General features: G+C 35.9%; 1 protein-coding gene across 3 annotated transcripts; it reads left to right on the forward strand.

Annotated features, from left to right (window-relative positions):
* Nucleotides 1-1,192: 1,192 nt before the first annotated feature.
* Nucleotides 1,193-23,261, forward strand: LOC139995744 (protein SCAI). Of its 3 annotated transcripts, XM_072019528.1 has the most exons (5): nt 1,196-1,537; nt 5,991-6,203; nt 6,432-6,841; nt 13,222-13,635; nt 18,007-18,371. In XM_072019528.1, the coding sequence occupies exons 1-5, from the start codon at nt 1,344-1,346 to the stop codon at nt 18,249-18,251; spliced, it is 1,476 nt and encodes a 491-aa protein (XP_071875629.1). In that variant the 5' UTR covers nt 1,196-1,343; the 3' UTR covers nt 18,252-18,371. The 3 variants fall into 3 exon arrangements, with proteins under 3 accessions (XP_071875620.1, XP_071875629.1, XP_071875610.1); XM_072019519.1 differs by lacking the exon at nt 18,007-18,371 and adding an exon at nt 21,521-23,261 and having other exon boundaries at nt 1,193-1,537; nt 5,991-6,841; XM_072019509.1 differs by having other exon boundaries at nt 1,197-1,537; nt 5,991-6,841.
* The last annotated feature ends 1,506 nt before the right edge of the window (nt 23,262-24,767 follow it).

The following is a 24,767-nucleotide window of genomic DNA, read 5'->3' on the forward strand; positions in this document are numbered from 1 at the left end:
AAAACTCCCACCGTTTCTGCAGCCGTAACGAGCCACGACAACGAAAGTGTCGAGCGCCACCCCCTTAGTTCACTCCAGATTCGCGACTCTCCCCATCTTTTCAAACTGCGAAAATTTAATCGCTTTTAAAGAACCTTCATGCGATTTATCGAAGGGGATAATTGAAAAATGGTTGATGAAGTGAAATGATTTTGGAAATAACAGTGGGGTGAGGATTTGAAGATGAAGACGTGAAAAGAGCGAAGAAGAATCAAATACTTGGTGTTTAGATCATTAGAGGTAATATTCTTTATTATTATTATTATACATCTTTTCTTTATTAATATTATTATTAGTAGTAGTAACTAAATTAGTAACCAAAAATACCAAAAACACACGTTCTGAATATTATTCTTGGTTTTATATCGTTGCGCTATATACTAGTTTATCAGCGAACTATATATTTTAAGATAAATATTCCAACAGATTTAATCATATATTTTACTCAGATCTAAGCGGCATATAATGCAAGTTGAAGCTATAAAAATTACACTGAAAATAGCCGGCATGGAATGATTTAAAAATGAGAAAACAAGCGAAACGGGTGACAAATACATTATTGAAAGAATTGGATGGGCCACAAATGAAAGAAACAATAAAGAAGGTAGATTCTACAGATAAGGAATATAAACGTAATACGTATATTTTCATATTATTCCCATTTTACTTACTCCAAAGATAATCAGTTTAAATCACAAAAGAATTAAACACATTTCTCTAACCAATCTTGATTATTTCAGTAATATTCAAAGGTTCTATTAGTTCTACATTGATGACCGTCGTTCCTCAAAATTCCTCCAAATCCCGCTTCAAGCGAAACTCTGATGTTTGAACCTCGACGGAACACCAGTGGCGACATCCCGTTCAACCTACATTCTCTACCACTCGCAAGATCACTCCGACGAATCAACGCCTGTTAACCTACCATCGAAACAATTTACCATGAAGCTCATCAGATCCATGACAGTTACCCTCCGAAACAAATCTATCGATCGCTCCCATATTCCGAACGAGGTCCAACAGCGAGTCTATCGGCGGAGCAGACAGATGTCTCAGGTCGACGTTGCGACGCGTGCGGGGTGGCTCGTGGCGTGGTGCTCGGTGGCGTGGTACGACACGGACGGTGCGCCCCCTGATGCGGGGTGGGCAAGTATTGATTGGGTCGGCGCGTTGGTCGCGGCGTCCGTGTCCAGAGTGCAGGAAGAGAGGGTGGCGGAATCGCCAGGCGCCATCACGCGGGGCCACCGCGACCGTCGTCTGAAGGGCCGTCCAGCCAGTGGCCGCGATCTCGATTCACCGAAAAGATGGTCATGATGGCTGGCATGGACGACCACGAGCGAAAAGTCGTCCTCGAGTTCTGCCACCTGCTCGAGAAAAGCAAGCAGCTGTTCAACGGGCTACGGGATTTACCACAGTACGGGCACAAGCAGTGGCAGGGTTACTTCGGGCGCACCTTTGACATCTACACGAAGCTGTGGAAGTTTCAACAGCAGCACAGGTGAGTGAAACTTGAAAAAAAAAAAGAAGAAGAGGAATAAAAACAGCAAGATAAAGAAATAGATAATGATGAAAGAAAAGATAAAAAAAATGAAAAGCATCATGCAACATTGTGTCGCGTATATACCACACGGAGGCCACACGGTGAGTCATCGTCGGACGAGGGTGGCCGCTGGCGTGGCTGAAGCCATCGATCACACGCGTACGACGTCCTCCACGCCACGAGGTCCTTCGACACGATCCGCGACTCTGTCAGGATAACGCTGAAACAGAGCTGTGTTCTCTTGGTGTTTCCTCTATCTCCTCCGGAAGGGCCTGACGGGCCGCGGGAGCCCGCTTCGCGCGGAAAGGACACGCGTGTATCTACACGTACGTGGAAGACGTAATAGGCAACAGGGGAGTACAACGGGGATCGGTTGCGCCCGTTCACGAAGGACCACGGCACAGTCCTTTTACGCGCTCGACCCACCATGTGACGTGAACGTGAATGGAGAATCGTGCGCGCGAGTGAACACGGTCACGCGTGTGCGTATATAGCTATCGTGTATCTCTGCCGCTTACTCAGATTTTCATCGCGATCTCCCTACGAGATGTCGGTGTTTTTAGTGGGTTACACGTTATACTTCGTACATCTACAAGAACAGGATAATCTTACGGGTTTCATCGATTGTCGTTTTCCTAATTTTATCACTTTCGGTTTGATATAACTGGACTGCGGCTGTTTGTACAAACGCTTTTGTTAAAGTTTTAGTTTAAGAAATGAAATTTAAGCTTTGAATATTTTATGCATTTTTTACCACTTTGCGCATTCCTTGCATTTTTGCATTAAATTCCCCATAAATATATAAACATCCGTAGTCTAGTAATAATGCTAGCATTATAGATATCTTTATACTTTATTAGGTAGATCTGACACTGCAACTGGAAGAATAGGATCTAGCCAGAGATTTGTTTCACTCTTTAAATATTTTAACGAGTAATGGACTTTGGATATTTTATGTATTTTGCATATTACGTACACTTTATACACTTTTGAATTTTTAAAATCCGCAACCCAGACATTTCTATCATTTGGAATAAGGATTGGAGATAGGAAGAAATATCGAGCATATTATATTAGACTTTTATAATTCTTGAAGCAGATTTTATATAGCATATTGTACGTATGATATAATACGTGTGATTTAATTTTATAAAATTCAGAGAGTATGAAAGATAAGGATATATATACATATATATACGAAGGAAATATGAAATTAAATAACGTTTTACAAAATGGATATATTTGTGTGAGAAAATTAAATGTGTGTTTAAAAGATACATTAATTTCAATTTAGTCTGCTTTCACGTTTCCTTTGTACATCTTTCCCTTTTATACGCTGAATTTTGCAGAATGAGACTTGAAATATCCTTTAAAACGATCGCTTCAGGCTCGAGTGTTTCAATACCTTTTGCTGAGAATTAAAAGATATATCAGTTAACATAGAAACTGCACATGGTTTCTTTTAACATTAGATCTATCAATCTTTAATATGCACCTGGGAATATACTATATAGATACAGATGATTTCAATGAAAATAAATAGATACATACATATAACTATATTTAATAGTTTTCTATCCCAATAAATCTTGTATGTTTTAATTAATTGTAAAGCATATTGTCAATCATTTTATTGTTTAATTAATTGTAAGATTCCAATGTCCTTGATAGTTCAAATCTTAAAATAGATAGAGCTTCTTTAATATATTTTATTACTTAATTAACTGGAAAGATCAATGCCTTTGGTAGATCTAGTATTACAAAATGAAGTTATTACTTAAATCTTTGAAATTCTTCCATTTGCGATAAAGATTTCTACATTATATAATAGTTTACAGTAATTATGCATTAAGAAATGATATTTCCATCTCTAAAATTACTAGACTCTGTTCAATTGTGTTTCAGATATCTTTACAGATCATATTACATGATTTTTTCTCATAATTCGATTCAAAACTTGCATGATCTTTACGTGATTTCTCCGAAGAGTTCTTGTACGATAAAAAGCACGTGACTTGAATTCTCGTGACTATCGCTACGCGAATGCATCCATCTGTGTTCAATCTTCTGTATGATTTAATATACTTATTCCAATAACTACGTATTTCTTATTTCATAGCAATTATTAGTCATATTAGATTAGTAAAAATATGGTAATTTAATTGGTTATTAGTATTATTATTATTAGTGCATGATTGAAATTAACAGGTCTTAATTCTTCAATATTTAATTATTGCAAATATTGTTAAAATTTCGTGTTCAGCGTTATAAATTATTCACGTAACTTTTTATAAGTAAAATGCACCGTGAAGGCCATTGAAAGTATGAATCTGAGACTTACGTAAATGTTAAAATAGTTCAACGTCGATTCTGATGATCTTTCATTGGGGAATAAGTCAAGAAAGGTCAGTAAATGTCACCGATAATAATATTTTAATAAAGATTATTGAATATAATTTACGGTGAACGATAAGGGAAATACTATTTCAAAGGAAACTAAATCGTTCTACGAGTATTCGTCACTTGACACAAATTGAATGCATACATAAAATGAACCTTGAACGTAGAATTTAAAGAATATTTTAATTCTGAAACTGATTATTTATTTATTTATATATTTAGGGTTAGTATAAAATACAAGGCGACAATGTTTATCTTTTTTACAATATATTCTCTAAAAAAAAGCAAGTCAAAAAATATTTTTCGTTCGAAAAAAATAATTTAATTTAATTAAAAAAATAATTTAACAAACAACTATCATAACACACGGAGTGGCTGAAGGGTAAAAGCGTTTCCAATTTCTTCTCCTTCCGTTTCTTGTTGTCTATAAATTGCAACAGAAGGAACGTTACGATCGCCACGAGGATCTGTGTCACGTGGTTTCCGTCGTACTCCCTCTGGGCTATGGGGATGATATAACGATCGTGCAAATGTTTGCTGCCGTAGTCATAGTATTCTATAATCTGTTTAGTTCACATGTAACCTTTAAATCAGAATCAATTATTCACTGCGTTAGGTGCAAAATATTGAAAGACTGAAGAATTAAAATTAAGTTTAATTGTTTCTCTCTAGCGAAACTTTTTTAATTACAAATCGCTTGTTCCACTTTTTCTCTGAACCGTTCATATATATAAAGTATCATAAATTACATATTATAGACCAATCACATTACTCCATCCCTTTCCAGCCATCATTTCATTCATAAACTCACCATAGTCTCTACCCATAACATCTTTCACTAAGTAACAGTCGAAGCTAACCCTAGACCGATTCACTTGGGTGAGTTTGCTTCGTTGGCCCACTTGGACCACGTTACACACACGTCTTTATTTACCCTTTCGATTCTGTTGCACTGGATGCCCGGTAATCTTCAACCCTTTGTACCTTTCCTTTTTGATCGTAAAGTGTCATCAACATGGGCCGGTTGGCTGATGGTGCGACTCGACAAAGAGTCAATTGTCTATCCGGCTATTCACACCGCTCGCGTTCGTGCAGACATGCGACACCCAACTGCTACGGTACATCTCCTACATACACACACGTACAATATACGTGCATACGTAACACGTGGCTGCAGGTATAGATAGGTAGACACGCGATCGTGCCGTGTCGACTGTTAATAAATATCGGGGACGCTCTTTCAGGATCGGTTCCACACGTCAAAACAATAGGGAAAAGTTTCTCGAACGTACGGCCATCAGTTTCAAAAGTATCGCTGGTATCTGCGCTTGTATTATGTCCCCTGTTTCTCTTTTCTTGTTGTTCCATTTGTTTAGTTTTTTTTATTGTGTTGCAGTTTCCTTGCCCCTTTTTTGTCGCGAAAGATTAGGTATTGAGACTTTGTTACTAGCGTTTCTTTGATCTTAGTCTAGGGAGGTGTGATTTCTCGTGAAAGAAAGTATTGTTAGGTTTTGCGAGGATTTTTTAATGGTGATTGTTTAATGGATGGGGTTGGAAGTATTGTATTTTTGTAGCCTAGCTGGGGAAGGTTTTAAGTATAATATAGAATTTTATACAACGTTCTCCATAGAAACGTTAACGTACCTCTCTTCCTTTATTATCTTAACTTCAAAACTGAAAATACGTAAAAGCAAAGAAAGACCAGTACGTTTTTTATAATTCACACAACAAGATTATAAATCTCTTAATAATTAATATTTGAGCAATTGTACTCATTTCAAGCAGCAGTTACGTAATAGAAGATGCAGAAGTAGGAAGACATAAAAATATAAAATTATACTTCTTTTCTTATACCTAATACCTTTTGTTTCTATCTTTCATACATATTCTTATATTCTTATTCTTATACCCTTATTAACTCAATATATCAATCAACACTCCTACCAAAGCGCCTACCAGACCAATAACCATAAAAAGCGCGCGTGAACACACGCGCGCCCACTTCTTGCAGGACGATACTGGACACGAAGTACGGCCTGAAGAGGTGGCAGATCGGTGAGATCGCGAGTAAGATCGGCCAGCTCTACTACCATTACTACCTTCGCACCAGTGAGACTTCGTACCTTCACGAGGCCTACTCGTTCTACGCGGCAATTCGCGGCCGCGCTTACTACAGCCGTGCCGCCAAGGAGGATAGGAGCGACCTGATGGTGAAGAAGCTCAGGTACTACGCCCGTTTCATCGTCGTCTGCCTGCTGTTGAATCGTATGAAGCTCGTCCGTGAATTGGTCCAAGAGTTGGACGCCCAAATCGTTGATTACACCAGCACCTACGAACCGGACGATCAACTCGAGTGGAATTTAGTCCTCGACGAGATCAAGGCGTTCGTGAAGGCCGAGTCGGCCGTCGGAGTGGTGCACTCGGACTCGAACCCGGTTATACTGACCCACAGGTTGGGGCCCCAGACCTCGCCGCCAGTCGAACGTACGCCACCCATGTGCCTATCCCTGCAGGAGATCCTGATCGTTGGCAATTGCGCCGACCAGGTGAAGTTCAGTGAATTGTCGATGGACATGTTCAGGATGCTGCAAACGCTGGAAAGGGAGCCAAGGGACGACCCTAATCACCTGCACGATGCGTCGCCGGCAGGAAGGATGCCATTCAGGCCTGGCGCGTATCCTGGTGCCGAGAACGGTGCCCCGAGGCGGGACAATCCACATAAGTACCTGTTGTACAAGCCCACCTATAGCCAGGTACAGGTATTCCTCGCGAGCGGCTTCAAAGAGCTGCCCGCGAACGGAGCGCTGTTGCTCTACTTGTCCGCCGACGGCTGCTTCTCCACCGTCAAGCATCCGGAAGAAAGTGAGTGTTGCCTTTGATCGCGACCGATCACGCTTCCGCGAGTATCTTAGAGCCTTGGCTGAGCCGTTTTTACGTTTTGCTGTCAGGAAAGAGATATGGAATAGATGTAGGCAGCCTATGTAGGAGTAGAGCAGATTGGAGAGTTGGAGGAAGTTTGATAGATGGTTGATGTTAATGGGTTTTTCTTGGGAAGGAAAATAAGGAAGAGCGTTTTCCGTGGTTGCAATATTTCTATTGTATAGTTAGTCTTAATAGCTATGAAGTTTTATTAGCTTTGTCGACTAGAGTTGTTTCATAAAATGTACAAAAACAAATTATCATTGGGCTAAATATTTTTGACGATTCCTTGAAATATATTGTCACCGACAGACACGTGTCTATCCTAATTTGAGAGTACTATAACCACATCCGTGTATTGATAAATATCATGTGCAACACAAATCCAATATTTTATATATTTGTATATTTTCGCACTAATCCTAAAGCCAACATTTCCAAATCAAGTTTTACATAGCTTTCTTTTCTAAATCTAATACCGTATCTTAGTAAATTTGTAAAACTTCTCATTCGACAATTCAACTACCTCCACGACCTGAAAATCTCCAAGTCGAAACAGTTTGCGCGAACTAATAACCAGTTGATCGATCAAAGCATATTCGCCTCTTGTCAACGAAAATAGTTTCCGTTTTAAAAAGGCGGTTGGCCTCCGGTCGATTCCGTTGATCGGCCGAAAATTACTTATCACGGTAGAGGGCAGTCGTTGATGCAAGGCTAAAACGAATCACGCGCTTGACGAAGCCGAATGTGAACGCGTGTCGGCATTTTCGGTCAGTTTCCTCGGCCGGTAATTCGACCGGTCGGGTAGAACGGGTCTTCCGTATCCCATCGATACGTCTAACTCTTCTAATGTTCCTTGAACGACGAAGAAAGGATTTTTCCATGTCTATCATACAAAATATTCGTATTCTGTTCAACGAATTGAATCTAGAGAGAGGTAAATAAAACCACGTAACTAGAATCTAGAGAAGATAGGGTTAAATTCACAATTCTAAGGTATTATAAAACATGTAGAAGCTATTTCTCCGTATATTAATCTTTTAACTGGAAAGAGTTAATTTAGCAGAGATAAAATCGAATTTAATGAGATCTTTGTTGCTTTAATTAAATTACTGAAAAATGAAGCTGCTTTCTTTGTTACAGTAGTTAAATATATTTAATCAAGCACGCTCAATTAAATATATATGTATAGTAGTAAACCGCGGGTATTTATATAGATTCAAATTTTTGTGATTATAACTAAAAAATTGTATACGCAGTAGAGACTTATTTTTATAAATATTTTTGAGAATATAATTAAGAAAGAAGATATTCGATCAGAAAATTGTTTTATCTATCAAGCGTTATACACTATACTTTGTACATTTTATATATTTTTTATATCATGTGTATTTTGTACAATTTTGCACTTCCAAATTTCCTATAAATGCATAAAAATCCGCAGTTTACAGATAAGCTGTGTCGCAACAATGTTACACGATACCTATTCCACCGCACGTAGATCTACCTTTAAACGCATGCCACTAATTGGATCATCGAATCGGACTATCACCTTTCTCCGATTCGTTCAAGGGCTTCCAGTGAGCATACGGCACACGAGCCACACTCATCGTTGATTTAGTTACTGAAAGGAACGCTCTTTTCGTTAGTAGTATTCGGATTATGTATAGTCGAGTAGGAAAGACCGGAAAGTGTTTCTGCATTTGATCGGAATTGATGATGACAATCAGTTGCGACAGTTAAATTTATTCTGGCCTTTGTTTTTTTCCGAATTTGGAAGATGGAGATTTGCAGCTATTGTATTTGGAAGGGAATGGTGTCCTTATATAATGTTTTTTTCAAAATTAAATAAGTTGTTGGAAGTTGAGTTGAGGTTAAGGTAAAGCAATGTTAACCCTGTATAACACTATGGAAGTTACATGTATTTATTTTTTAAACTCTATTTTATTTCTACTTCATAATTTTTTTATAACAATAATTAATTCTCAGATTTTAGATTAATACAAATAATCTGTCATATTTTTGTTTCATAAGCAAATTAAGTTTTTGTTATAAAAGGTTAAAGAATAACTTACATATATATAGCGGATGGTTTTTGAATGGATTCAATTTTTTATAAGAAGTACAAAGAGCAGAAAATCTAATTATTAAGACATTTGTGCTAGGATATATTTTGTTTAGGCTATATTACTTACAGCTTTAAAGATTTGTTAGAATAGAAGGCTTATAGAGTCAGAAGCTTATATGTATATAATCATAAATACATACGGAAGATACCAAGAACTGCAGAAAAAATTATTTAGCTGTAGACAATGCTACACTAGCTTAGATGAAGTATTAACTACTATATAATAATAGTTGAAAATTTCACAGCATAAAAAATCAATATTTAAGTATCACACTTCCCTGCACAGATTCAAATGATATCTATGAAATTCATAAATCAAACATACATTTTGAAAAAGTATAAATATTTATACTTTCATGTATATAATGAAGTGCATTATACATTACAAAAGGTAAAAAGTTCTATTTAAATTTGCAGACGAAATTCACATACACCTAATACAAAAACTAGAACTACTAGTAATTCTACGAATTTCTGTTATCTAATAGCAACAAAAATTATTCATATTCAACCAATTTGTTGAGAACAATTCAATTACACGCCTAAAAATAGCCTCTTTTCGTTAACACGTTAGCACCACATTGTACCACAAAGAAAATTCCCCAGTTTCACAATACAGCTTTCCTTTCTCCTTCAGAAATCAACGCTTTTAATTGGATTGGCGAAAAGATCAGTACAAGGTGTCCGCGACTCGAAGGAACTTGAAAGAACACACACTAGCGTTCTCTTCTTTTTCGTCTTTAATTAGTGGGCATCCTCATGAAACTGTTATGCGGATCGAAAGAAGACATCTTGAGAGTCGGCTTGCGAGATACACATGACCATGACCCTTCATCGCGGTGCATGTTGAATTAACTAAATAGAAAATCCAGGTCGTTTAGATGGTTTCCTAATATTCCACGTGCCACGACGTTCAACCGCGACAATCTATTATCTTCCGGCTGATCTGAAATAATTGTCCGTTATTCATCGCATTTCTGTCCTGGTTTAATTAGTAATTCGTATATTTAATACCAAAATTCGTTATGCAATGCTTTCGATGTTTTTTGTGATACATGTACAGTGGCTCACAGAAATGTCTGAATATGTACTTGCTATGAAATCTTTTATGTATACATATATTGTATGTGCTGTATAAAACATTTTCGAATTTCATCAGTAGCATAATCAGTGCTGATTTTTATATAAATTCATATTTTCATGGATACAATTAAAAGAGTAGGATCTAAGTAGAGATCTGGTTTACCTGTTAAATATCATAAATAGTACTATACACAAAAACAATACTGTATCTTTATAGGTTTATATGTTTTGTATGCTTTTGTATGTTGTTGCATATCATAACGTTGCATATCCTTACGTATTTTTGTATCTTAAAATTATTCGCAATTGCATAAAAATCCGCGATACAGCAATAAGAAACTACTGTTACAATATATTCATTTTCAAACTGTTTCATATAACACACATAATACATTCATAAAAAGTTTCTATAAGTATTTACTTTCGCGAGCTACTATATTTCTATGTATCCTCGGTATTTGTCAGTGTTCGCATGTAAATGTAAACAAGTATTTATTGTCGTGTGGGTATTTATTATCGCGTGTATCAAGTGGTAAATTGGTGGCAAAATTTTGGGATCGTGTTTGATCTTATATACAGGTTAAATTACACTATAAATATGATAATATATAATAGACGTTTGTGTTACATTACAGGTATTTTGGTTCAAACTTTGGATTATTAAATCTCTGCTTTTCTTCCGTCTCGACGAATAGAAAGATTTTGAATATCTCATTATCTATCAACTTTCATAAATTTGGAGAGTTTTTAATGATAAGAAACACGATTGTACCACAGGACGTAATGAGGTTAGGAAGGTAAATAAAAATACTTTCCTTCAGAAGTTACTATTATTCATATTCCTAACTTTTATTATACTCAAAAACTTTCGTTTCCAAAGACGTATATACATATAAAATAAAGTAACGTTGATATATTTTCCAGTATAACATGCGTATCTCTGCAACTTGAGATGAAAACGTCCGCAAATCCATAACCTTCACGTGACCCGTTTTCATCAGTAGAACCGAAACACGCTGTAAAATTTGGCCACCTATTTCCAAACGGATCTTTTGTACAGACTACTTTATTCTGTATCACAATTCCTCTCCAGTCATCGAGCAATCTCTCTCTTTCCCTTCCTGCTGTTCTCTTCAAAGTACGTAACACTTTCCACTTATCGTCCATTTGTATGTTGTCTAAATGTTACACGTAAAATACCTTTAAAAGGACGAAGGAAAAGTAAAGGAAAAAAGAAAGAAAAGAGGAGGGATAAAATAGAAGAAAAAAATTCGAGTCAAGACCGAAGGTCGACGATGTTGAAAAATTCAGCGAGCTGACCACCAAAGGAACGCTCGGAAGCCGGTATTCAGAGCGCGGTGAGGTTACAAGCCGCTCGAGAAGGCGAAAACGGTCTTTCAACGAAAGTAGAGTAGCGCATCCGTGTCAAGGTCATTCCGCGATAGAGATTCCAAGCTGTCGGCCCAGTGGATTCTAAGTTTGCAATCAATATCGAAATACGCGGTGGCGCGTCGATATCGAAGAAACCCCGCTGGCTACATTCGACCGACAATTCTTTTGCCTCTTTTAAGTAAATCTCGGCTTTCGGTATCGTTAAAAATCTCACTTTTATGATTGCGATAGGTTTTACAGATAAACTTTGGCACTATATGATTATGGTTACAGTAAATGTGTGTTTTGATCTCAATATATCAAATATAAGACCATAAGGAACCAATATAATAAGTCTAGCTTCTTTGCTTTTTTGATTTTTATGTTACATAATGTTAAGCAGAAAATATTTTAATATGGAAAGAAAACAACCTGTTATATTTAAAGATATAACTATCTCAAAAAAAGGTTGATATATCTATAAAGCTCTGTAAAAAATCAACAATATGATTAGAATGTTAAGGCAGTCAATATTTTTGGAATATTTAGCACAGTAACATGCGTATAAACATAGATTCTTGTTATTTTTATTTTGACTTTCAAAATACGCATTCACCATATTGCTATACCATTAGACAAGAAATTAAATTTGACATTTTAAATTTGAATAAAGAACATATATAGGGTATTTAGTGGAAGAAACTAGGAGTGGTCAGACGCGCGGGAAACTAGGTAGAATTTAAAAGCAGAACTGGTACGTTCCAAAAAGCGCGATACAAATTACAATGTCGTGTTACGATCTAGTCCGGACACAAATAAATCTTCCAAGGATACAGGCAACGATTTTGGTAACGCTCCAATTTCAAGCGGCGAGTCTCGAAAACCAACACGGTCCGACAAGCTTCTCTGCTCATTGTTTCGCCGAAATGAAGCTCGCTCTTTCAAGCCGGCCGCGCGTGAACAGCCGATGCAACTGATCGCTGTTTTATTTATAGAAACGTTCAGTGCGAAAAACAGGCCTAAGCAACCGCAAGTTTCGGTTTTATAGAGTATTCGTTCAAGTCCTTATGGAAGATTTGTTATAGTTTTAAAAAGATAGATTACGTTAGAAAATAATACTTCTGGTTTCAATGTTTTAAATCCCCGAACTTTTTAATTTTTTAACCCACATGTTTTTAATTTTTAGATTTCGAAGCATTGAGTGGTTAAACTTTTAAATTTTGAAGCGTTAAACTTTCAAACTTTTAAATTCGGAAGCTTCAAATTTTTAAGCTTCTAAATTTGGAAACTTTGTACTTTTTCAGGATTTTCAAATCTAGAAGCTTTGAATTTTCAATTTACTAGATTTGAAAGTTTTGAATTCCCAAATTTTTAAATTACAGGGCTTTGAATTTTTACACTTTCACATTTGGAAGCAATGAATTTTCAAATTTGAAATCTTCCAATTTGCAAATCTTTTTAACTTCAATACTTTGACACCTCAACATTCCAACATTTAAAAATTTTAACTGCCTTAGTCCCTAATTATAAATCTTAAGCACCAAATCCTCATATTCCTCCCTACAAATTTCCTAAATACTCCCTGCAACGCGAAACCTGAAAAGCCAAAACCCACATGAAACACAAAACGATGCCAAGGAAGGGCACGTCGCCCGATAGTTAGGGTACCGTTTCCACGTGACATCACGCCGCTCCACGAAACCGGAATTGCACGATGTTGATAAACCTTCCGATTTTACAGTGGGGTACGACCTGGGTGGCGTGTCCACGTGTAGCAAGAGGGACCCGGAGCACGGGAAGAGGCCGACAGGTGGCAAGGAACCGCACTGCCTATACCCGGGTGACCTCTATCCATTCACAAGGAAACCGCTGTTCGTGGTCGTCGATTCGGACAACAGCTTCGTGTTCCAACAGATACCTCGTTATTTCGGACAACCGTTGATGGTGCTGATGTCGCCCCAAGACACGCCGTCAACGTTACGCGACGTTCGACACGGTGGAAGCCTGTTCACTCTGTTTCTCCACGCCCCCCTAGCCGCGTTTTGCCTTATATGCAACATCGGCAGCCTGGCCGTGCACCACTGGGAGCGGTGCCAGCGTTACATCGAGCGATTCCTCATCGAGGCCTGTCAGCTCGTCACGCGCTCCAGATGCGGTAAGGATCCAGGACGTTGTTTTTGTCGCCTGACACGGCCTGGAAGAGCTCTGCTCTGGCTTCTTTCTCTGTCTATCTATCTCTGTCCCTCTTTCTCTTCTAATTGGATGGGGAACGGGGAATGGGGCATATCGGTGAAACTTTCTTGGCTCTGGTCTGGCTGCCTTCGATCCGTGGACTGGGTGATGAGAATATTGCTTTTAGAGATTTATTAGACGGATCTTAGAATATTTAAACGATTGTAAAGGTTGTATAATAGATTTATGTTTCTTGGAATAACGATAATGGAAATGAATTTGATACAGTATTTCACTCTTTGGCTTTTTGTAGAGGATTTTGTGATATATGTTTGAAGATTGTAAGGTCTCTCTAATAGGACATTTTGTAATTAAGAGATGTGAAATAGTGCAAAGGTCAATTGGATGTTATATTATTTACGTGCAAATGAATTTATTTTGGTATCATCTATCTTTTTTTCCACCAAAGGGGCAAGGATCGATCTTCGTTGAAAGGAGTGTGGGCTTACAAAGAGGAAAGAAATCCACCGACGTAAATTTCTTTAACTATTAAAATCATCGATTAGCAAGCAATATGCAATCATACATCAGATCTTTCTCAAATTTAAATCATTTACAAAAATTACCATAGTATTTATTCTTATATCAATTCATATCCAAGAAGTATGTTAAGTATCGGCCCATTTATAGGAAACTTCTTTTTTAAGAATAACGTTTAAGCTTCTTTTAAAAAGTAAATACAACGTATGTCTGTTAGGAATTATAAAAAGAAAAATTCTTTTATGCGGGTACTCAGGCATTCAATTCCACGATTCTGGGATAAGCGCCCTGCTATTTTTCATAATCTCTTTATCTTTTACCAGATATCGTTGACCTACGTGGCGTGGGTGCCAAATCACATAAAATTGGCGTGACAGCAGAACGCGTTATCTTCCAAAACCAACGTTATCTTCTCTCAACATTGTTTCGCTCGTCAAACGACTATAAAGCACCCAGCAATAATTTAAGTGACTATAATAATCGACAAGCTTGCAGATTTGAACATTTGAAAATTCAAAGCGCCACGTTTGAAAATGATAAAGTTTAGAGTTTAAAATATTGAAAACTCAAATATCTATCTATTTGATAGAAGTTTATATTTAAAAAACGCTACAAACTTCTCGATCAATCCGATGGTTATTCTTTAATAACGATTATAATCGGCTTTGCTAATGAGCAGTGCATTAGAAGAATTCTCGATCCCAGTCTTCGAAATCGTCTCGGTTCGTTCACCGGCAGCCAGAACGCGCCGAAAGGGATTTACGATTGCGTTCGAACGATAAACAGAGCTGGCCTAGATCCAGCTCGTGTTTATCGCTGAACCGGCAATCTTTCCTCCTAGACGCGTGATCTAGGGTCGGTTACAAAGGGGCTCTCCATTGTTCCTCTCGCGACAGCGATATGTCGTGTGTGAGTTTTGAACGTATGAGTGGCTTCCTTTGTCGCAGGCTCTCCTCTCTCTCTCTCTCTCTCTCTCTCTCTCTCTCTTTCTCTCTCTCTCTATCTATCTATCTATCTATCTCTCACTCACTCACTCACTCACTCACTCACTCACTCACTCACTCACTCACTCACTCTCATTCTCTTTATAATAATCGCGTCGTTAAGTAAAGCTTTGTGCGGATACGTTTAATTCACTTTACCCTTAGAAAGTTTCACCGAAATCGATCGGGACAGCCAGCTGGCTATCTAGCTTGGCAATAATTCGTTCGAAAGTTCGAACAACAACTACAACAACAACAACAACAGGTTCTCTAGTAGCAGGCAACAACAGCAGCAACAGTAATATGCAAATTTGTCGGCCATATCTTTGGATCTGGAACCGTCGTCGAACTTTTGTTTAGAGGAAGATCGTGGACGTCAGCAGGTGATTTCCAGTATAGTGTGACAAATTAAGGACTAATTTTAGAACTTCAAATTAAGAACCAAACTAACGCAACGTTTTATTTCCAATTGTTTTAATATCAGTTTACATCAGCGAATTCTGTTTTCTAACGTTATGACTATGAAAAGGAATTCAGTATATTTTTCCTTATTTCTTTCGGCCAGATTCTATCATTTTATGAAATTCTATAATTTTAGAGAAATTTACGTATCTATGGTGTTGGTCCTCAATCGATTTCGAAGTGTAGTCCAACCGAGCAATCGTGACAATGCTACTGCACATCCTTGAGCGCGTAAATGATAAAAGAGGATGGATTTTTCCACCACTTTCTCTTTTGTTTCATGTACTTCAAATTTTCAGACCATAGCGTGAAAGAAAAAAGATATAGTTTTCGTAGGAGAATGTTCTTTATCTGTATATGCCAATTGTCATAATTTAATTGTCTTCCCATTCTCGTTTATTACATCCTATGACATATGGGAACGAATAGCGAAATAAATGGCTGTAATGACGGTATAATGAATGACGGTAATGTAACTGCGCTGATGAAACATTGATGAAACATTTTCTGAAGATTTTCCACTACTTACTCTTAATTTCTCTTTTTAGCGTCACGACCATCCGATTGGACTATACAGTTCCAAGTCTTACCAGCAGAGTAAACTATCCTTGTCATGCATATTTTCGTCGGTTTAACTAGAGACAGCGCTAAGATGTAAACTAACCCATCTAACAATTATCTAACAATAATCTAATTTTCTAATTTAATTTTATTTGAACGCAACTATTACTATCTACTATTACTCTTGTACTTTTTATTTACTTTTATTTACTTTTTACTATTTTTAATTTCATTCATCTGATTATTACTTTATTCTATTTCAGATTAAACCGGAAAAATTTTGGTTTAGAGATACAATCTCTTCTCTTATAAGCAAACGTAATTCTAGCACAATGAAACTGTTTGTAATACCAAAGCTATTGATATATATATAATTTTATATGATAGTAGACAGGAATTATTTACTAGATGTTTAATATCAAAGATATAAGTGATTTTTATTTCCTATAATACAAATTCCATATTTGATATTACAAATGCAAAAGAAAAAAATTTAGATGAATATAATTGCCTTTATAGTTATTGTTCTTTCCTATTTTTTTAAATAGAAGATAATATGTATGAAGGAACAAGGAAGTTTTTTCTTGAATAAGACTTGGACAGTATTGAATTTCGAGGATTGAAAAATTCACCTTAGAAAAAATGTACTTGCCAGGTTTTTCTATCTGAAACAAGAGTTACCAACACTTCTTTTGCATCGGGATCGAAATAAACTTGTCGCAAACATTCGTAGAAATCGGGAAAGTTTATTTGCCCGTAACGAAGAATTCATAAAAATTTATCAAGTGCAAAAGGGTCGAGCTCGACGATGGAAGTTACCGGCGAACTGACGTCCCCGATCGAAACATAAATCGATTTGCTCGAATGTCAAAATTCTGAAACGAAACGAACGAATGAGCGTACAGAGTGTTGGAAGAGTCTCTCCATAAATCGGTTGCCCGTTAGCGTGCAGTTGGAGGTGTTTAAACCTTTCACTTTTCCATGGTATTTCCCTTCTCTCCTCAAATATTGAAATCATGTTGTTTTATGTTTCCTTTTATTCCCATTTATCCTATTTCTTTTTCAGAATTCTGAATAATAATATGGCAAGAAATTAAAATATGCAGGAAGACAGAATAGCAAAATTGTGTGGCGAGGATCTACTTTTTAATTTAATCCTTTCATGCTTAGTATTGTTTATACGCAAAATTGTATTTTTCAATCGTACTTGTACTTGTCAATTGTAACTAAACGATACTTATGTATAATTATTTTCGGTAAAACAGGTAAAACCTAATCTTAATGCATCGTGTATTCCTTATAACAAGACGAGGAAAATATGTTCTACCATTGATAAAAAAGAGTTTCTCCCACAACTCAAAAGATAGGATTAATTATTTCGAGCGATAAACAAATTCAACGCAGTAATGTTACTACTCTCATACAACAAACTCCCTCACAATTTTGCTATTCGTTATTCACCACATCTTTCTAAATTACAAAGAAGAAACACCACAAGCTTTAAAACATTTTCCTAAAAAAATTCCGAACAACCTCAAAGGGCCTCGTTTTAATTTCTAAAACCACCAACGCTCTCTAAGAGCGAAAAGCAAAAAGAAGAAAGAGAAGAAAAAAGAAAAACAAATGGAAAAACTCCAACTGCACATCCATCGTACACAACCACGGAGACACTTTTACAACCATCTGTACATATGTATACATGTCCGTATGTATATCAAAAAAAAAAAAAGAAAGAAAAAGAAAAACGTACCAGAACTCCGAGAGAAAACACCTTGGACCTGACCGAGCGCTTTTATCGGTCCACGCAGAAACCAGCGTGTTGCAATTCTTCGGCGACGATTTCCTACGACTGTTGCTGGTGCGCTACGTGTTCTGCGACGTGGTGTTGAATCTGCACCGGTCGTTCAGGGGTCGACAGCAGAGGCCCCGTTGCCATCCACCATTGCCGGACGCGGAGGTCCTCGAGCATCCCACTCTTCATCACCTGGTGCTTGATCTGGCCGCCTGTCTTGACTGCCGCGACCATTTCCCGGACAGCAACGAACTCGCCTGACCCAGGCATCTTTCCTGCTCGGCCCCCCATGAGTCCACATCCCTGTTGCCGCCGTACAGCCACGACTACGATTACGATTATTGTAACTACAATTGCAACAATAAAATCGTTACACTGAGACCTCATTAAACCGCGTCTAAACAAAAAAAAAAGTAAAAAAGGATTTAAAAAAAGAAAAGAAAGAAAAAGGAGAACGAGGATAAGAAAGAAAATGAGAATCGAAGGAGTCGAAACAAAAAATATGTATGTATGTATGTATAGGGAAGGAAGAGAAAGATAAATGATAAGTGAAGAACGGAAGAAATCACGTGTGTACAGTCCACGTGCACGTGTATCGTCGTTCGATAATTCACGGGGATTAATTGGCCGCTCGTGTTGGATATCGTCGACGCCGTCTCAGGGTAACCCGGCGTCGTACTTTTCGTTCTATCATCGTTGTTCTCGTCGTCTGTTCGTCGATGATCTCTCGATGATTTCTGGATTCTCCTTGTCAATAGGTGTTTGTCGATTGGAAGGTTGAAAAAAGACACACGACGCCGGGTAACGACGCGTTTTTCTCTTCTCTGCGCGCGAAGAAACGTGCGGATACGGAAGAGGAAGTGTTAAAGAAGGTGGAGGAGCAGGAGGAGGAGAATGAAACGAACAAGCGAAGAAATTATATTCGTGGCTTCGTGTTTCTCCTTTTAAGGACTCGTTCTATGTTAATCGCGACACACCGCTGCCAGTTTTTTGCTACGGACTAGTAAACGAAACACAAAACAGAGAAAAAAGTCTATATGTATATATATATATATGTATATGTATATATATGTATATATATGTATGTATATGTATATATATGAACATACAAATATATATATATATGTATATGTATATATATGAACATACAAATATATATATATATATATATGAAATATATAATATATTCTGTCACTGCGTCGATGGTAAAAAGAAAAAAAGAAACAAAAAAAAAAAATTTGAACGAGAAAGATGAATAATTATAATACGTATGAAAGAGAGAGACATTGTGATTCTCAAGTTGTATGTATAGACGAACGGAGGAGTGAATTTGTACGCACTGGTGCTTTGTACGATTTTAAGAAGCTTTTAGCGTGTCGTCGAATAACTCGGTTCGGTTTTTCCGTGTTTTACGGTTTTCCGTTCGGTTCTCGGTTCTCGGTTATCCATTCGGATCGCAGGCCACGCACCCTCCCAACCCTTCTCTATCTCTTAAAAAAGAAAAAGAAATGAAAGAAAGATGAAGAAGATTACAAAGAAATGAAAACATGTTGAAATTTACAGTGATTAATCAATTTATAGAGAAATAAAGGGAATTTCGTTATTTCAATATATGTAGAATACTATGAATGCATTTTACGGTTCCTGGGTATCAAATTAGGACCACACGCAGAAGTTTCACATATGCTATATCATATAAATGACAAGTTGTCTTTGATTGTCCAAATTATTAATAATTGTAAGTATATATGTAGATAATTATGTATATGTAACAATTAATTTATTTAATTTATTTAATTTATTTAATTTATTTAACTTTTATTAGGTCACATCGGAGAATATTTGTATTCTCATGATCGGACAGTTTATTTGGCTTCAGTACTATTGGAAATATTTGAAATCTGATCAAATCGCTTGTTTACCCATTGTTGACCACTACATTATTCAACTTGAAAGCTTTGAGTGGTCCTAATTCCATCATCCGGGACTGTAGAACCATTCGGACCGCGAATTATGCCATTACGCAGTAAACCTATATCCAACACCTCTCACGATACATACATATACATATGCAGTAGCTCACAAAAGTATTTGAATACTTACAAAAGTATGTGATGCATAAAACATCCCAAAATTTCATTAGCATTGTAATTATCTTGATAAAATTTGAAACCAATCTGAAAATGTACATAAAAATTACAAGATATTCATTGCAATCATATATGTATATATATATTAAAAATTTAGTATACAGCATGAACAACCATCAAACATGTAATAAGCGTTAAAGATGGTTCCATTGTATATCGTGGTTTATTAATGTAATGAATAATTGACTGTTTATTAAATACCTTTATGACATCTGCGAAATATATACTTGCACTTAATGTCTTGTAACTTTCATATACATTTTCAGATTTATTTTTAATTTTATCAATATGATTACGACAGTTGGATCTCATAGGAGTGCTGTCAAAGTGTTTTGCATAACACACATAATAAATTCATAAAAGATTTCTACAAGTATCGGAACTTTTTCGTGAACTACTGTACATACACATACATAATATATGCGTACTTTATTGTAGAAACGCGGGTCCGAGACTTTGCGATTCTATTTTCGCTGATGTGTCCGCGAAGCACAGGTTTTCCGGCGCTTTTTCTCCCTCCCTTTCTCTCTCTCTCTCTCTCTCTCTCTCTATTCGTTCTCGTCTCGTAATCGTCACCCACGCAGATAACGTCTCTTTCTACGGCTATCCACCCGTTTTTCCCTGTTTGTTTCTCCCATTGTTATATAATTCCCTCTCGCGTAAGGTGTTTCCGGTTTTCCGGATAAACCGAGGGCAAATAATTCACCAGTAAAAATGCCTAAAATATATTTACAGAAAATTATATATACACATGTCAAATTTAACTGTAAACGTTTTATCGCAAAGTTTTAGGCGAACATTCTTTTCTTTTATTGTGTACGCTACCAGACAGAAATTTGGTATCATTTTTCTTCTAATTGCAACTATGTATATTGAATTTTTTGCTAATCTTCTAATTAATTTGAAATTAGCAGCTTCTAAACTGCGGATTTCTATGAATACAACTAAATAATTATTATTTATTTCTTTTATTTAGATCCATTTTAAAGTTATAGGTCGTTGAATCTGTCCACAAATTGGCTACAATGTTGCAATAAATTAAACTAATAAAAAGCGGATGTTAATATCAGTGATCTTAAACAAGAAAAATAGCAGCGTTGAAGATAATATTGAAAAGGATCTTTTTATCATCATCGGATGATACTAAACATACTCAGACTATGCAATCATCATCTGAAAACTGTTTTTATTTTTTTTCGCTATCAATGAAATTACAAGTGGAACGCCCGGTATATAATTTTCCTACAATATTACCATATTTCTTACTTTCATGTTTTCCTATTTTTTCTTTCTTTCTTTTGCTTAACCCTGCAATTTCATCTTGGCCATTTCACGCTTGTTATTTTCCTCCTCCGTTCATTTCGATTTTCCCGTTCACAGCTCTACACAGTGGCCCGCCGACGTCACAAAGTGCCAACCGCGAGGCTCGTTTATTTATAAGCAAAAAGTAGAGCGACCAGAACGCGAGAAAGAGTGGCTCTCATTGAGTCGCCGAGATGACGATTCGCCGAATTGAACTTGCTCTCTCCTATATGACGGACAATTTAGCTTACGGGATGAAGGAACAAATGGAAGACTAAGAATCATAGTGGTTGTAAGTTCGTTTGCTGTAATTTACTAAAAGATCAGTTATGTTTTTTTAAATCATAAAAAAGCACAGAATGCATGCAATATGCAAAAATACATAGGATATGTAAAGTACTTGTTATAGTATGTGAAGCAAATCTCTACTTAATTGTATTTATATTATAAAAATATGAATCTGCAGTTATATAACTTAATTAAGTATAAAACCAAAAGAATGATACATTTAAAAGTTGAAGTACATATTAGATTCAAATGCTCAAAATCTTGACTTACGCCACTATGATTTCCATTTTTAAATAGCTGTAGAGAAAGAAAAGAAAAGAATAAAGAAAGAAGAAAAGAAAGATAAAGGATCGAGATGAAAAACGAAACAAGTTCATTTGTGTTCGTGTATATAGGAAATACTACGTACAATCTAGTCTTTATAAGAAAACGAGAGGAAAAGATAAAAAAAATGGAGTTAGAAGGAAAAAAAACGAGGGAAAACGGAGAGGGGCAACGACTTGAGAGCAGAGTAATAGCAGTTTTCTCGGACGAACGTTTGTCGAGTATTGTTGTATTTAAAACTATACAGAGTATCCCAAGTTTTTCTACAAAACAAAGATGTTCTACGAGCAAAACTAAAAAAAGCCATAAATATAAGTTATTTAAAATTAAAAAGTTGTAATAAAAATTTTAATTTTATTTTATCTCAATGAACGAATTAACTGTTTCTATCAGTTCACCACATGTACTACTATTTGATTGATATATCTTTCTTTTTTAAAGTTATTCATATCTAAAAGCCCAATGGTATGCTATTGCAGACCAAAATATTATTCTTTTTTGGGTATTTCACATTTCTACTATACATTTTTAATGAAGCTGTAAATGATCTATATAACATTCCTTATTCATAGAATATATAAAAATTATTAACATTGTTTTGCATGAAAAATCTGGAATACTCTGTATACATGATTCGCGGTCACTGTATCATAACACATATACATGCACACGAAATCTCTGTATATCCTCTATGTTTTGCAAGAAACGAAAAGGAAATGAAACAGAAAGAAAGCGAGATCCAGAAGAACGTACGAAATACGCTGTGCGTGTCCTATTATCACGGATACGGCGATTAACGCAGAAGTTTCTACATTAACCGTTTATAATGTCCAGCATTATTAAGCGAGCAATGTACCCGATCACATATGTGCATACTTGATATCAGAGACCATACGATTATCAATCTCTATGATAGTCCTCTGGTTCCTGGGTGTCATTTAATTCTATCATTTAATAGCCGAGTTTATTTCTTTGGTTTTTTATGTCTTACTGTTAATTTCATTATAAACTGCCGTTATTACATATTATTATACTCTTGAGAATATTCGACCTTTTGTTTGATTATCGAAGAGAAGGATTTTTGAGGGAAATAAAACTAATTGAGGAAACTTTTTTGATAAAAAGGGTCTATAGGTTTATGGCAAATACATACATTTCCAGTTATAAGTATTGAAACACTTATATGTTATATTTTTTGAAAAACTTTAATACATTTTACTTTCTTACATTATATTTTGATATAATTATAAACACAAACGTAACTAATATTAAAAAAAACTAGTCACTTTGCTATTAGTCAATTCACTATTTTGTCTTCTGGACCCTTTTTCAACAAGGCTCCTTAATTATAAAATTCATTCTCGATGAACGAACAGAGTATATTTAAGTATATTTAAGATTAATATAAAGGAGTTATAAAAATAGTAGTTGAATGAGAAAGCATATTTGGTGATTCGTATCACAAATATTTTTGCATATAATTGGCGAATACATAAGTAGAAGATTTCTAAAGTCTTCTTGTAATATTGTAAAAATGATATTTTATAAATTAATAAGTAAGAATCTTTCATAAGTAAGAATCTGCCTTTCTGTACAAGATGTTTTATAACATAGGGAACTATGTAGCTTTAATGGTAGATAGAGGACACGAAGGAATGAGAAAAGTTTGCATAAATATGTGCCCTGTTTAACCTTTTTCTCGAATCATAGTCATTTTTGTATATCGATAATGTACAGCTGCTTAACCATATGGGAAGTCACTTTCGGCCTAAATTCGAGCCTGCGGTTGTCATGTTACAGCGCCGTTACATTGGATTACGTAATTGGTGTTCCAAAAAGAAAAATCTATTTCTTTAATCGTTAATATTAACTATATATATATATATATATATCGCTAAGTTTAACTTAACTATTAATGTCGAAATGTATCGAAATACTGTAGTTTGTCTATATGTTAAAAGTTTCCCAATGTTTATGCATTTTTTAAATTTACTAAATTTAGTAAATATTTTCCATTAAGTTTAAATATACAAAAATATAAGGAATCTACATGATATACAAAAGTATCTAAAGTACTCTTTTCTCATTGCTTTTTATAGAGATATAAATTTGCAATAACTGTCCACAGTCTACTCATTAATAATTTAATATGAAAAAAGCTAGAACTTAAGTACAAGGACAAACAGGGTTCGCGTTTACACCAACTTTTTTTCATTGTTTTCGCGACTACATCCACTATCGAACGAGGTTCCACGTGTTACAAAACACCCCTGTATCATTGTTAATTATAGTACAGGAACGATAAATATTTTTCTCACTTGACATTCCTATGCTATGGTGTACTAAAACGGCAGAAATCTCCTAAAAATATTCAGGACTTACTATTAACTCGAATAACTACCTGCATTATTCCAGAACACTAACATCTTTCAATTTTTATAGTTCTTGTAATATTCACATGTTTCTTTAATTAAAAAAATTAATCATTATTAATGATATTTCACCATGAAAAAGAAATCATAATTAATTATATTTCACCATAATTCTTCCATCAACTGTACTAACACTATACTAAATAGTATTAAACAAATTGGCTGTAAGAGTATATACTAAAAGATCGACGTTTACACCCGGAAGCCAGGACTATCCGTAGAAACAGCCAAGCGTATAAAGAGCCAAGAGAATCATGTTGAACGTAATGTTCGCGACTTTA

The sequence above is a fragment of the Bombus fervidus genome, chromosome 2, assembly GCF_041682495.2.
Source record: "Bombus fervidus isolate BK054 chromosome 2, iyBomFerv1, whole genome shotgun sequence".
Classification (NCBI taxonomy): Eukaryota; Metazoa; Arthropoda; class Insecta; order Hymenoptera; family Apidae; genus Bombus; species Bombus fervidus.